The 16,418-nt window shown below is 33.5% G+C and overlaps 1 protein-coding gene across 2 annotated transcripts in view; it reads left to right on the plus strand.

Moving 5' to 3' along the window:
- Positions 1–16,418, plus strand: part of LOC139487452 (polycystin-1-like protein 2) — a 90,225-nt gene that overhangs the window by 41,860 nt on the left and 31,947 nt on the right. For both annotated transcript variants that reach the window (XM_071272242.1, XM_071272243.1), the window contains 2 exons: positions 10,393–10,566; positions 14,686–14,829. In XM_071272242.1, the coding sequence (XP_071128343.1) occupies positions 10,393–10,566; positions 14,686–14,829 (318 nt within the window). The remainder of the gene's footprint in view (positions 1–10,392; positions 10,567–14,685; positions 14,830–16,418) is intronic.

Raw genomic sequence — 16,418 nt, forward strand, 5'->3', positions numbered from 1 at the left:
TAGATATTAAGACAGAAGGTACCGAAGTAATTAATCTTTCGACATTTGGAAATACAAGCACTAAAGTTCAAAACTTACCAAAAGCAATTATATATGTTGAACCAATAGAAGGAGAGAAAATACCCATTGAAGTTTTAGTAGTTCCTACTATAGCAAGTCCGATCACAAATTATAGTGCAAATAAAACACGAGATTGCAAACATCTAGAAGGATTAAGATTAGCACACCCAATCACGAACGACAACAATTTTAGTATATCTTTACTGATAGGTACTGATTTTTACTGGGATTTTATAGAAGATACCGTTATCAGAGGAAAAGGTCCGACAGCTGTTAAATCTAAACTTGGTTACCTGTTGTCTGGTTCGACATCACCAGATGTGAATCGTAAATCGGGAGCAGTAGGAATGGCCAGCATTTTAGCAAATCAGAAACCGGAAGAGTTTAAAGTAGAGTCACTAGGAGAAGTCGATACACAACATGATGAAGAAAATATGTACCAAAAAACATCAGTAGAATTTCATGAAAATAGATACGTACCAAAGTTGCCCTGGAAACATGATCACGATTCCTTACTAAAAAAAGTAATTACAAAACAGAGAACTGATAACGTTAGAGAGTTACATAAAAAGGGTAGAGACAACACAATCAACATCCGTTTCGGAGTTATTGGGCAAGTTCGTGAAGAAAAACCACGAACTCGGTGGAAAAAAGCAATTTTCCCAGATCGTCAAACTTTATCCGCTAGAGATCAACGAAGAGGAACTACCAAATACCGCAGATGAGACGAATGAAGTTGATACCAGAAGAACAGTGCCTCTGCGAAAGGCAGCTATGCGTGCAAAGGAGAACATTAAATCTTGGACAAATTCTTAGAAGACATTAATTGTGTGTCCGTTTTTCAAATCGTTATAGAGACTGTTAATTTTTAATTTTATCATAGTGACAGTAACTGCCCATCATATTTTAAATCATATTTTTTCGTTTCAATTTTGGACATTTAAAGATTATTTGAATTTTATACAAAGATATACTTTTGCGGCCCCCCAGTATGTTTAGAATATGTTTATGTTATCTCATACTAGTAGACAAATTAAATTTTACCAAGAATTTGCCCTCGTAATCACAAATGAAACCTGAAGACTCATTATGTTTAAGATAAAAACAATTTGAATGTTTCAGTCCATCATTTTCACTCATCAGTATCTTACTCTTCTGTCCATCTTTTGATATTACTATTATTCTATGATTGAAAGGGTCTGCTACAAAAATGTTACCATAAGTATCTGTACTGAGTCCTCTTAGTTCTGTTACCTCTAAATCCGGTGTATATCGCCAGATCTGTTTACCTGATTCATCATAGCAACATACTGCTTCACCAGCATTGTCACTATAGATTACTCTGTCATTACAGTAAACAAGGTTATGCAGGGTCGCATCACTCTCAACTTGTATTGTCTTCAGTTGTTTTCCTTCCAAGTCTATAATACGGATTTCATCTCTACCAAAACCTACAGCCAGAGAATTATTGCAGAATGATAAACCCTGGCATCCTTTGTCTAATGTGATAACCTTGGTAACTGTTTCTTTCTCCATATTGAAGAACTTAATGTATTTGTCATAATACATAGGATAAGTTAAGGCAATGGTATACTGATTAATCTGTGTAACACACCTCGCTTCACCAGGTATAGGTAATTGTTTCTGTAGTTTGCCATCAGACGAAAGTAGATGAACTTTACCATACCATTCCACTAGTATAACTCTTCCATCCATTAGACAAATTATGTCACTAGTCCTCCTATTTATGTTGATCTCAAACTTTGTCTCAATATTCATGGTCATGTTCTCTATGTTGGATTGTTCAGGTAATGGTACTAATTTTAGTTCCTTTCTCACACTAGTGTCTATATTAATGGCTACTTTTGTCTTTTTAACAGTGACTTCTCCCAAGGATTCTAATGATTCTAACTTGCTCAGTACCTTTTCTATCTCATCATTTTGCTTCATTTTGATGTCAACTTCTTTGGTCCTCTCATCATTTTCCAGATCTTCAACATATCTTTGACATTGATGTACTTGTTGTTCAATCTGATGTATACCAAGAAATGATTGTAGTTTAGAAGTATGTGTTGTGACAGTTTGTAAATGTTCTTTTAATTCTTTCAAGTTTTTCTTTTCCCTTTCAATTTCAGAAATGAAATCAGTTGCCTTAGATTTTTCCTGATTCCAAATAATATCTGTTTCTTGGCATAACTTCTTCTCCAGGTGGTCTAAATGTTTGTTTATTTCCTGTCTAATTCCTTTAATTGATTGCTTTATACTAACACACTGATTTTCTCCTCTTTTGATGTTTTTGGATTTGTTGTTGATTAATGTTCCCAATAGATTTAAGATAGAATTTATGTTTGTTTCTACAGATTCCTTGGAATTTTCAATTTTTGTTTTCTCCACGATACCTGCTAAACTTTTTATTCCCGTACATTTTGAATGGCTGGTGGAAATACATTCATCACAACAAGGCATTAAATGACCGGGGCAGTACAAAATGAGGTCTTGACCATGTTTGTCACATTCTGGTTTGATAGCTTGGCTAGGTTTACTGGATGCCATGACCTGAACAAATAAAAAAAAATAACATTCTTAGTATAGTCAACATTGGCCAGTTAGACCCAGAGTTGTAAAAACCACAAGTCATTTAACTTGCTTCAAGGTTCAGTTCACTCCATTGGGTCAGTTTAAAGACCTAAACATGTACAAATCACATGTTATAAATATAAAGAAAAGAAGATGTGGTATGATTTCCAATGAGACAACTCTCCACAAGAGACCAAAATGACACAGAAATTAGTAACTGTAGGTCACCGTACGGCCTTCAACAATGAGCAAAGCCCATACCGAATAGTCAACTATAAAAGGCATAAGCATAAGTTTGACAGAATAATCATAGACACAATTGGGCAAAATCCCCTTATTTAAGGCAAAAAGGGGGGTGGGGTGTAAGAAAAAAAGGTAAATTTTAAACGAAAAATATAGTTATCTTACTTGGCGAAAAAAATAATAAAGTGGCGAAAAATATATTGTTTTGGCGAAAGAGGTGGCGAAAAAAATAATTGACCCAGGGGAAACCCTGATTTTGGTACACTGTCCACATGGGTAAGTTAGCTAAATTATATTTGTGACACTTGATGATTGACCCCTCACAATCAATTACTGTAGAAAAGAAGACTTCTATTGTGTCAATAACTAGGTAACTAAGACAATTTACCTTGAATTATTATCTTGTTGTACATAATAATTAACTTAAAGTAAAGTAAATGTAAAATAGAGAATGGAAAGCTTGTCCAGCTTTAGTCAGTATGTTTGACCTCCACACCAGAATTCAATGTCACAGTATACCAGTGTATATGTAACAGCCACTATGTTCTGTCAGTTACTTTGTTCCGGCGGAACTTTTCAACTAGTTATTTTGTTCCGATGGAACTTTCCATCTAGTCGTTTTATTCCGAGTGCAGTTGAAAAGTTCCGGAAAAACGTACAGTACCTGGCCAAAAGTATTCGTCACCTTCATTTTTTTGCTATCTATTCATAAATAAACACATTTTAAAAAAAATTGTTTTGAGGGCATTTATGGTTTTGATTAACAAGGCCTTAAAAGACGTAGAATTGTCTAAATAGATATAGGAAGATGTGGTGTGAGTGCCAATGAGACAACTCTCCATACAAATAACAATTTAAAAAGTAAACAATTATAGGTTAAAGTACGGCCTTCAACACGGAGCCTTAGCTCACACCGAACAACAAGCATAAAGTATGTTTTTTTTAATTGGTAATAGTTTTGTCCTCAGGTGTTTTTGTTTTCTCATGATATCATATGAACACATACAATAAATTTTTATACGCCCGTCTTTTAGACGGGACGTAGTATGGTATACCGTTGTCCGTCCGTCCGTCTGTCCGTCCGTCCGTCTGTCCATCCGTCGTCCACACTTCAGACGATAACTCAAAAACACTTTCACCAATTTCCATGAAACTTTGGTGAATTGTTTATATCTATTGACGTAAGTTCCCTTTCGTGTAATTTTAATTTCAGATTTTAAGTTTTGGATTTATGGGCCTTTATTCATAAAAAAAGGGGGGATTTTCAACACTTCAGACAATAACTCAAAAAGGCTTTCACCAATGTCCATGAAACTTTGGTGAATTGTTTATATCTATTGATGTAAACTCCCTTTCAATTTTTATAAATTTCAGATTTTAAGTTTTGGATTAATGGGGCTTTATTCATAAAAAAAGGGGGATTTTTAACACTTCGGACAATATCTCAAAAAGGCTTTCACCAATGTCCATGAACCTTTGGTGAATTGTTTATATATATTGATGTAAGCTCCCTTTCAATTTTTATAAATTTCAGATTCTAAGTTTTGGATTTATTCATAAAAAAAGGGGGATTTTCAACACTTCGGACAATAACTCAAAAAGGCTTTCACCAATGTCCATGAAACTTTGGTGAATTGTTTATATCTATTGATGTAAGCTCCCTTTCAATTTTTATAAATTTCAGATTTTAAGTTTTGGATTTATGGGGCTTTATTCATAAAAAAAGGGGGATTTTTAACACTTCGGACAATAACTCAAAAAGGCTTTCACCAATGTCCATGAAACTTTGGTGAATTGTTTATATCTATTGATGTAAAAAATAATACTTAATAAAATCTGATGAAAACATAAAATTTGTAAAATCTTTAGTTCAATTTAAAACATTAAATTTCTTGTAAAAAATAGGTTCCATGAATGTCATATGTTTGTACTATTACTGAATGGTTGCAAGGATGAAAGCACATTAGCAGTCCCTGAGATATATCTAAGCTATGGATAAAAATAAAATACTGATTTTGCATATAGGATGTTTTACTCTTGTTAAAATTGGTTGCAATTGAAATCACAAATGATACCTTAGCATTGCAGCTTTTTTATAGAGTTCGGTTTCCGTGGAAGGGTTGAGCGCAATAAAAAATGTTATAAAACATAACTAGTCTACAATAGCACATAATAAGTAAACAAGTGACAACATGAAAATCCTAACATGTGACTAAATATTCCTTAAATGTTAAAGGGTGTCATTTTATGAAAAAAATAAGGAAATCAAGTCTCCTAAACATTTATCAATATGATCATCTTGTGAATATTCTAAACAATAAAAAGGTAATAATCATTATCCCCCATATTAAGCACCATTTGAACAACTTTTGCATACATCTTTGTATAATTTAGTATGGATTCCTCACTGTGTTCAACAGAATCTAACTATGAGCAATATACCCCAAGAAAATTACCTTCTTTCAAACTACTATAAAATTTGGAAATCAGCCATAGAATTACTAAAACCCATAATCATATATCACTTTCCTTATATTGCATTGAAGACTTCTATGTTATATGCCAATGTTAATGATATTTGTTTTTTATGCTAAATATTGAAAAGCTGAACTAGGTTTAATCATCAGTGTCTTCTTCACTGTAATCACTGTCCTCATCATCAGAAAAATCCTCATTTTCATTCTCAGAAGAGGCCTCCTCATCATCAATGAAATCTTTATCTTCATCATCAATGAAATCCTTACTTTCATCACCTACTTCCTCAATTAGATCATAACTTTCAGTAGAGTCACTTTCACCATCTTCACTCTCCCTGTTATCTTCTTGCTGCTCCTCATTGTCATTGTAGTCTTTTTTGCCATTTTTATACGCCCGTCGTCAATGAAATCCTTACTTTCATCACCTACTTCCTCATTTAGATCATAACTTTCAGTAGAGTCACTTTCACCATCTTCACTTTCCCTGTTATCTTCTTGCTGCTCCTCATTGTCATTGTAGTCTTTTTTGCCATTTTTATACGCCCGTCGTCTTTCAAACAACGGGCGTATTATGCGCTAAAGCGCAGCCCTTTATTATAATTTAATTTGGTAGAATATATTATAGCGAATTTCTGAACAGAAAATAATATTTTGTGTTTATCTTGTGAAAAAATAAAAATGATCGACAAAACAATATTTAACCAAATAAACAAATAAACCTCTGACAATTCTGCTTCTATTGGTACCAAGTTGCTTAAAATCAAACCAAAAATGACCCCAAAATGTTTTTTTTTTTTTTAAAGTAGTTTTATATACAATATATAGGAAAAAATCTCAAGTGACAAATACTTTGGCCACACTCTGTAGCTAGTTAAAAAGTCCCGGAACTATGTAGCTAGTTGAATAGTTCCGGCGGAACAGAACAACTAGTTACTTCATTCCGAATATACCATATTTCGTTCTTTTTGTAGAAAGAGGGGGTGAATGAGTATCAGTATATATAAGAGCAAATCATTAATTTACAAGAATACACAACACACTGAAAGGGGTTTCTTTGGGGACAAATATGAAAAAAGGGACATGGAACTTTATTTTTGGGTAAATAATGAAAATGTATTTAAATTTTGATGTACTGACGGGGCAGAACAAACTCACCCAGGAAAATTTTAGTTGTATTTCATAGCTCACATAAAACGGAATAAGTTGCATTATCATGCAAATATCTAGTATTCATAGTACACCCAAGAGAGGGAAGATAAGTTAACCCCCCTCCCCCCCCCCCTTTCCTTGTTTGTTAGTTCCAGTTTTGACCAAGATGAAGAACAAAGAAACTAGTTTATAAGTTACTCTGGAACTTAAAGACCAATCTATCAATCATTATTATGTGACTCGGATCTTTAAATTGATTGAGGGTTGTCAGTTTTCCTACTTAAGGTGGCTTCCTGGACACTCTGGCTTCTTCCACCTATAAAAACTGACCTCCACATCATAGCACAATAGTGTTAAAGACCAATCTATCAATCATTATTATGTGAACTGTTTAATAGATACATATATATGCCAGTAACATTATCTAAGGGAAATAATTATCATAGGAATATTACCCCTCATTTCACTTTGTACAATATTCTCCAATGATATTACATTAACAATATTAGATGTACAAACACTTAATACCCAAAATAAAAATATAAATTGTACCTGTTGATTTACAGCAGATTCCAACGAGTATGAAGCTACGGGTAGATTCTTTGGTTAGCTTCCTTGTTAGCTCAACCATGAAATGATTATTACCTCAAAGTTGGGAGGAGCATAGCACCAATTCATCACCCAATGAAAACACTCATATCAATGGCCTGTGTATAATATGTATGTTTCATACAAACAGGTTTCCCTAAACAACTTTGCAAATTAAATTTCATTTCTTATAGTTTTTCATTGAATTAAAAAATTCTATGTATTACAATAAATTAGAAGCGGAGTTACGGTTTATGTTTTGTTCAAGGATGATGTACCCTTGTGTTGATTCAATGCTAAACAAATGGAATTTTTATAGAAAATCCACAGCATTTCCTTTGCACTTTCATAGTTGACAATTTAGTACTTGATATATGGAGGATTTTTTGCAAGCAGTGCTAGCAATGATTTCATTAAAACAAGTTTATAAATTTAGATATTGGTTTAAACAAATATATATATATGGACCAATTCAAGTACACCTTCTAGGGTGCGCTCGAATTTCGTGACTTCGGACGATTTTTTTTAATTTACATTAACGGTTGTCTAGGACTTTTTGTAAACAATAAACGCTAGCACATCATAGAAAATCAAGTGTCTGAGTAATCTATGCTTAAAATTTTATAACAAAAATATCTGTGGATTTTCTACAAAAATCTTGGTTTATTTGCCACAAAATCCCGTTTAACTTTTAAATGCAATAAAACTACAAATAATATTGCTTGATCGAAGTTTCCTTATTGTAAATGTACAAAATGGCCCATCTCTATTATTCATTATCTTTGCTGTTTTTATATTATTGCAGTTTGAAACATTCGTAATTCAAAGGCTACAGAAGAGGTCATTAACCTTATACATACACATAACTGTATTTATAAATGAACTGAGTAATTTTTTTTGAAATAAAATTGACAAATCAAACACACCTAGAACATGCGTGTGAATTAGCTTATAATTACTACTACATTTTAAATTTAGATTGAAAACTTATTTTTAAACTGACTTGTAAAACTAGTTTTACACTATTTAATTATGTCACTAGTTCTGATTGGTTCTCTGCTTAACTATTAACTCCACCCAAATGATTGTTGTACCTTACCTTATAAGGTCTAATAATTATTTCATGGTTGAGCTAGCAAGGAAGCTAACCAAAGAATCTACCTATAGCTTCATACTCGTTGGAATCTGCTGTAAGTAGATATCACTTTATCTGTTTGTATTTAATTTTACTTTCTTTTCTGTGTCTGTTCCCATAAATGTCTCTGTACCAGGAAGTTAATTAAGACAGGTTTATACCTGATCTAGGTAACCAGTAAACATTTAAATGACTGAGTTATGTCAAAATATGATATCTGATTATAATCATAGTTTAAAATAGATTTAAACGTATTTGCTAATGTTGTTTTTTTTGCTTTACAATAATTAAAAGTTCAAAATTTTTTCTTTTCTATTTATGTATTTAATTACATTTGAAATTTCTATTTAATAAATTTTTATTTTATTTTTACGCAGCCAAATGTTCAAAGTTTACTTATAAATTAAAAATAACTTGAATAATTTCACATAAAGGCAGAAACAGCAAAATTGATTAGCATTGCAACAAATATGAAAAAGGTCATGGTCAGATTAAAATTATTTTTGTAATTGAATACATTTGTAATTTTGACATAACTGGATGATTATCTTCAAAACTGTTATAGACCAATATATGTAAACAAGTAAAAGGATTAGTATTATAGGATCTATACTGAGCCAAAAAAGTTTAGCAACAAAAATGAGAAATTTTATTTTATTACAAAATCATAGCAACATATAATTTTAATGATAACAAAATGGAATTAGGACATGTCAGAAGCAACATGAATGTTTATCACTCACATTCATGAGGATATTCTTTGTATGGAGCTCGGGAGGGTCAAAATGCTGAAATGAGTATAGTGTTATTTAAAATCAATTTCTCAACCATGCCCTATGTGTACCAATGAAGGATTGGTAGGCACACCAGTAGCTGCCCTTAGTCAGTGAACTACTTTTGTGGCTGGGAAAAAACACTTGTCACGTGTTGACGTAAAGCGAAGGTAGCGCTCCTCCCTTGTCCCTTGGCAATATTTTTTTTTGATCTACGAGATATCGGCCTATCTTGTGCAGTTGCAATTTGTCGATATCTGTTTGTTAGTCTCTAAACTGTTGCCTTATGCACATTAAATCGAGCCACGATGTCAGCAACGCTCATTCAGGCATCAACCATTCAAAGAGCTGTCTGACGGTCATTTTCGGGTAGGCCTGGTTGACGCCCCATGCATTTTTTTTTAAGTTGTATGTGTTATTCTTACCAATGGTGTGTTTCTGAACGCTAGTGAAAAGAACATTTTTAATATCGTTTTAAAAGTACAGGTACAGAAGGTAAAACATCAATTACACGTGCAAAGCTGAAATAGGGCGAAATCATTCACCAGGAAAAAAGTACGACTGTTTTAAATTACAGGTAAAACTAAGGATTATATCAATGATATAAATAAAAAAAAAATTCCAGAAAGAACAAAAATTAAAAAAAAAAAAGTGTTGATAAACTTTCTTGGCTCAGTATATAAACATGATTTTATGACTAAAAATCAGGGGTTTTATTTCAACAAAAGTTATTTTTTAACTGATTTCATCTAAGCTGTATCATGACATATTTGTTGTATTATGAATTAAACTTTTTTTATGTATTCAAACTTTCAAATAATACCTAGAAACAAATGATAACAAGCAAAAATCACAGCAAAGATAAACAAATTTTGAGTCTCCTGTACTCACAATGTTGTTGTCTCCTGTATTCACAATGTTGTTGAATAGTAACCAAGACAGTTTCATGATACAGTCAGGCTAAGGTAAAATGTTCTCACACAAAGTTGGCATCACATTAACAATAACTTATAAACAAAGAATTTTCCAACTGTTTTCATCAATATTTTCCTTCTCATTATACAGTTGTTTGAATTTTCTTCTTATTTATGTATTTCCATATATTTGAATGTTTATTATAAACCATTGTTTAAAAAACGTTCTAGAGTTGGTTTTCCCGTTTGAATGGTTTTACACTAGTAATTTTGGGGCCCTTTATAGCTTGTTGTTCGGTGTGAGCCAAGGCTCCGTGTTGAAGGCCTTACTTTAACCTATAATGGTTTACCTTTTTAAATTGTTATTTTTATGGAGAGTTGTCTCATTGGCACTCACACCACATCTTCCTATATCTATAGACAAGCTATGCAAGACCCAACCATTTGAATAACTGATTATTTATTTTATTTAATAGATACTAATAACAGACGGTTTGTGATGAAAGCAGGACTGGCACAGAACCAAGGTTATATTATAGAGGCTACTATTACCTTGCCGGGTGGAAGATTGAGTAAGAGTATGTGGATTGTAACCACCGATTATCTCCCTTATGGAGGGTCTTGTCGTGTGGAACATAGTACTCATTTTGGTGAGTGATTTAATGTGGATTGTAACCACCGATTATCTCCCTTATGGAGGGTCTTGTCGTGTGGAACGTAGTACTCATTTTGGTGAGTGATTTAATGTGGATTGTAACTACTGATTATCTCCCTTACGGAGGGTCTTGTCGTGTGGAACGTAGTACTCATTTCGGTGAGTATTTTTATGTTGGTTGTCACTACAGATTATCTCCTTTATGGAGGGTCTTGTCGTGTGGAACGTAGTACTCATTTTGGTGAGTACTTAAAACATTATCTCCCTTATGGAGGGTCTTGTCGTGTGGAACGTAGTACTCATTTTGGTGAGTGATTTAATGTGGATTGTAACTACAGATTATCTCCCTTATGGAGGGTCTTGTCATGTGGAACGTAGTACTCATTTTGTTGAGTGATTTAATGTGGATTGTAACCACCGATTATCTCCCTTATGGAGGGTCTTGTTGTGTACTGGAACGTAGTACTCATTTTGTTGAGTGATTTAATGTGGATTGTAACCACCGATTATCTCCTTTATGGAGGGTCTTGTCGTGTGGAATGTAGTTCTCATTTTGGTGAGTACTTTAATGTTGGTTGTCACTATAGATTATCTTCCTTATGGAGGGTCTTGTCGTGTGGAATGTAGTTCTCATTTTGGTGAGTACTTTAATGTTGGTTGTCACTATAGATTATCTTCCTTATGGAGGGTCTTGTCGTGTGGAATGTAGTTCTCATTTTGGTGAGTACTTTAATGTTGGTTGTCACTATAGATTATCTTCCTTATGGAGGGTCTTGTCGTGTGGAATGTAGTTCTCATTTTGGTGAGTACTTTAATGTTGGTTGTCACTATAGATTATCTTCCTTATGGAGGGTCTTGTCATGTGGAATGTAGTTCTCATTTTAGTGAGTACTTTAATGTTGGTTGTCACTATAGATGATCTCCCTTATGGAGGATCTTGTGACATTGAAAGGAACATAGTTATAATTTTGGTGAGTACTTTAGTCTTGTTTTTCATTTGTCTAGTGAGTTATTACTCCAGTGTATATTTCTTATGGAGGGTTATTTGAACACATTTTTGTTTGTTAATACGTAAACTTAAATTATATTTTTAATGACAGATTATCAGACTTGTTGAGGGTTATAATTTTTGGACTAATTCAGTACAATGTATTGATTTATGGACTGCATTTCTATTAATTTTCAGTGTTTATACTAATTTATGGCCTAATTAAGAGTATCCTATGATCTGATGAAGTTAAACAATTAGGGATAGGTACAATTTACCTGAGATTAAACCCAGTTTTTGTTGGGGTCCGTGTTGCTTATTTTTCAGTTTTCTATGTGTTATTTTCTATTATTTGTCTGTTTGTCTTTCTGAATATTTTGGTCAGTGAAATTTGGACATTTGTTTTTGGAAAGTTTGCTCTAGCTTGCTATTGCTACTTTCCTTTTGCGTCGGCCTCAAACTTCCGGTTGACAGATTATCGCAATATATTCTGCTCCGAGATAGTGTAGTACTAGTGTTTGAGTTCTGATTCTTGGAAGATTCTTTTAAAATTTTGAGTAACTACTGTTTTGACTGAAAAGATTACAGCTTGAATAAAAAGAAATGAATATTCACCGACGATTCAGATGAATTTAACTTCATTTTAAAAATGAGTATTACAAACACTACTTCGCGGATCTGCCATGCGCTGTAGAGAAAATCACAAGAAATCTACGCGAGATTGCGTTTTCATTCATTCATGAATATTTCATGAATGAACATTTCCCCGCTCTACTTTTACCTGTTTACTATATGTACGTACGTAAACGTGGTAAAATCCCAAGTGTATCGAAAGAATCGGGAATGACTGATTAAAATGCGAGAACAAGTTGACATTTTGACCAAGCCGTCGGATAATTGAAAAGTGATAATGGTTTGTTTAAACAAAACACAGGTGAAAGAATATAAAATACTCGATAATTATATTATATGTCTAACGTCTCACGCCAAGGACGAGTAAAGGTAAAAATGACCGGCTTTAATAAAAAAAAAAAAAAAAAAAAAAAAAATGCATTGTTTTTGTCTAAACATCGATCGGAAGATTTTGATGCCAAAAATCATTTGAAAACTTAATTCCGTTATTTAAATACTAATTGTTTCACATTCCAATGTGGATATAAGGAACTTTACTCATTCAGCATGCTTAAGTGGATCAAACTGACAGCACAAAAACATTGACCCAACGTCAGTTCTTCAGTCTTCTTCCAATAATTTACATCATACCACTTCTGGTGTGTTATTGTAAATTCGTATCATATAGCATCCGTATTAAAAGCAACCGAGTCAGCATCCACTTCTTCGAATATTATAGCTCAGGGTATTAAGACAAGTTCTATAGAAATGATTATAAGGTTCATGATGTGTACCCTTTGGCTAAAATGGCTACATTTTCACCTCAAAATTTAGATAGATTACAGACAAACAGCGGCCTGTGCATCTGGAAAAGTTTTAAGGCATACCATGCCCTATTTTAATAGATTTCAATTGCTTTGTCACCCAAACACAGAGGCAATGATTACCGTAATATATCAAATGAATGGCTTAATAAAACAAAAATTCTCAAATGTTCTTAACTCATAAGACAATGCTTAATTTCACAACAGCAACTAAATGTGTTACAGGTTATAAGCACCTCTATGAATCTAGTGTATATAAACTTTTTATTCCTGTGGTCATACTGCTGTTGTTATGCTCCCACCGTATTGAGTTTTATCCTTGTTCTGCTGTAAGTATGTATGTCCTTCCCTTACTTGTACGTACATGTACCTCCGTACATCCCAAAATTCGTTTCTGTTCTCTTACTTTAGTTTGCCTTAACCAAATTGTATGAAACTTATACGCAATGCTTATAACCACAATTCACAAGTCAAGTTTGAATTTTGGTGGCGATAGTTATACCATTTTAGAGTTATGCCCCTTTACATATGTAAAAAATTGCTGACTATTTTCGTTTCAGTTATCTAACTTAAGTTCGCTCAACCAAATGTTATGAAATTTATACATTGTTAATACTTTTAACAATAAAACAAAGATCAATCTTGAATTTTGGTGGAGTAATTTTTACTGTAGGGTTGTGCCTCGTTTCAAATTGAACCAGATGCTACGGTGGGCACATCTTTATACGACCACAAAGGTCGAAACCCTAAACAGTTGGGGCAAGTATGGACACAACATTCAAGCTTGATATAGCTCTGAATTTGGATTGCGATCAAATTTTTGACATAATATATAGGTTTCTGACACAAAACAAATGTCAAGATCTAACAAATATATTGCGCAATACTGTGTAATTAGAATGTATACACAATGCTTATTACCCCATAACTCAGATCAAGTACACATTTTGGTAGCGTCATGCACATTTACAGTTCTTGAGTTGTGACCCTTTATAACATTAATGCTAGCGGGGGCATCATTTGTGTCCATGGACACGTTCCCTATTTTAGATAAAAGCCTTTAATATAAATTCACTTTCATTACATTTGTATTGATTTAAGTTACTGTAACTGTCTTATTTATAAAAAAGGATGTGGTATTTTTTGCAAAGAACCAATGCTATCCAAAAGAGTTCAAAGGACGAAAATGTATTAATAACTATAGGTCACCATATGTTCGTCAATAATGAGAAATATATGTACCATATACATGCAGAAAGCTATAAAAGGCCCCGATAGGAAACATGTGGAGCAATTCAAACAAAAAAAACTTACGTGTTAATTTACTAAAAACAAAAATTAAGGATCTAAACCAATAGAAAAATACTAATTCACAGGCCCTTGATGTTGACATGGCATGGGTACTTAAAAAGAAATTATCAGAGCTTTCTGTATATTTCAATATTTTAGATCTACAGTTTTAGGTTGCAATAGAAAATATCAAAACTTTTTATGACAAACATGAAAAAAGTGATTTTTGATAATTACTGACAAGACAATGGATTAGTTTAAAACATCCAAGCTGTGATGAAATACATTTTTGAAATAATACACGTCTATAACCTTTTTGGAATAATACACAGCTACAGTTGCAAACTTTCCAGAGGTGCTATCCAGCACTTTGATTAACAGAGCATACCTTGTTTTTCAGCTGATCAATGGCAAGTGACAGCTAGTGGTTGGAAAGATGAAGGATTTAGAGACAGAAGAGATAAAAGGATAGATTGGAAAGAACACCTTAACTATCGAATAGATCAGGTCAACTCTGAGGACTCATCTTTACTGTATTATGGGTGTAAGTAAGAATAGATCAGGTCAACTCTGAGGACTTATCTTTACTGTATTATGGGTGTAAGTAAGAATAGATCAGGTCAACTCTGAGGACTTATCTTTACTGTATTATGGGTGTAAGTAGGAATAGATCAGGTCAACTCTAAGGACTCATCTTTACTGTATTATGGGTGTAAGTATCAATAGATCAGGTCAACTCTGAGGACTCATCTTTACTGTATTATGGATGTAAGTATAGGAATAGATCAGGTCAACTCTGAGGACTCATCTTTACTGTATTATGGGTGTAAGTAAGAATAGATCAGGTGAACTCTGAGGACTCATCTTTACTGTATTATGGGTGTAAGTAGGAATAGATCAGGTCAACTCTGAGGACTTATCTTTACTGTATTATGGGTGTAAGTAGGAATAGATCAGGTCAACTCTGAGGACTTATCTTTACTGTATTATGGGTGTAAGTAAGAATAGATCAGGTCAACTCTGAGGACTCATCTTTACTGTATTATGGGTGTAAGTAGGAATAGATCAGGTCAACTCTGAGGACTCATCTTTACTGTATTATGGGTGTAAGTATCAATAGATCAGGTCAACTCTGAGGACTTATCTTTACTGTATTATGGGTGTAAGTAGGAATAGATCAGGTCAACTCTGAGGACTTATCTTTACTGTATTATGGCTGTAAGTAAGAATAGATCAGGTCAACTGTGAGGACTTATCTTTACTGTATTATGGGTGTAAGTAAGAATAGATCAGGTCAACTCTAAGGACTCATCTTTACTGTATTATGGGTGTAAGTAGGAATAGATCAGGTCAACTCTGAGGACTTATCTTTACTGTATTATGGGTGTAAGTAAGAATAGATCAGGTCAACTCTGAGGACTCATCTTTACTGTATTATGGTTGTAAGTAAGAATAGATCAGGTCAACTCTGAGGACTCATCTTTACTGTATTATGGGTGTAAGTAGGAATAGATCAGGTCAACTCTGAGGACTCATCTTTACTGTATTATGGTTGTAAGTAAGAATAGATCAGGTCAACTCTGAGGACTCATCTTTACTGTATTATGGGTGTAAGTAGGAATAGATCAGGTCAACTCTAAGGACTCATCTTTACTGTATTATGGGTGTAAGTATAGGAATAGGTGAGGTCAACTCTGAGGACTCATCTTTACTGTATTATGGGTGTAAGTAAGAATAGATCAGGTCAACTCTGAGGACTCATCTTTACTGTATTATGGGTGTAAGTAGGAATAGATCAGGTCAACTCTGAGGACTCATCTTTACTGTATTATGGGTGTAAGTAAGAATAGATCAGGTCAACTCTGAAGACTCATCTTTACTGTATTATGGGTGTAAGTAGGAATAGATCAGGTCAACTCTGAGGACTTATCTTTACTGTATTATGGGTGTAAGTAAGAATAGATCAGGTCAACTCTGAGGACTCATCTTTACTGTATTATGGGTGTAAGTAGGAATAGATCAGGTCAACTCTGAGGACTCATCTTTACTGTATTATGGGTGTAAGTAAGAATAGATCAGGTCAACTCTGAAGACTCATCTTTACTGTATTATGGCTGTAAGTAAGTATAGATC

Source organism: Mytilus edulis, chromosome 9 (assembly GCF_963676685.1).
Source record: "Mytilus edulis chromosome 9, xbMytEdul2.2, whole genome shotgun sequence".
Classification (NCBI taxonomy): domain Eukaryota; kingdom Metazoa; phylum Mollusca; class Bivalvia; order Mytilida; family Mytilidae; genus Mytilus; species Mytilus edulis.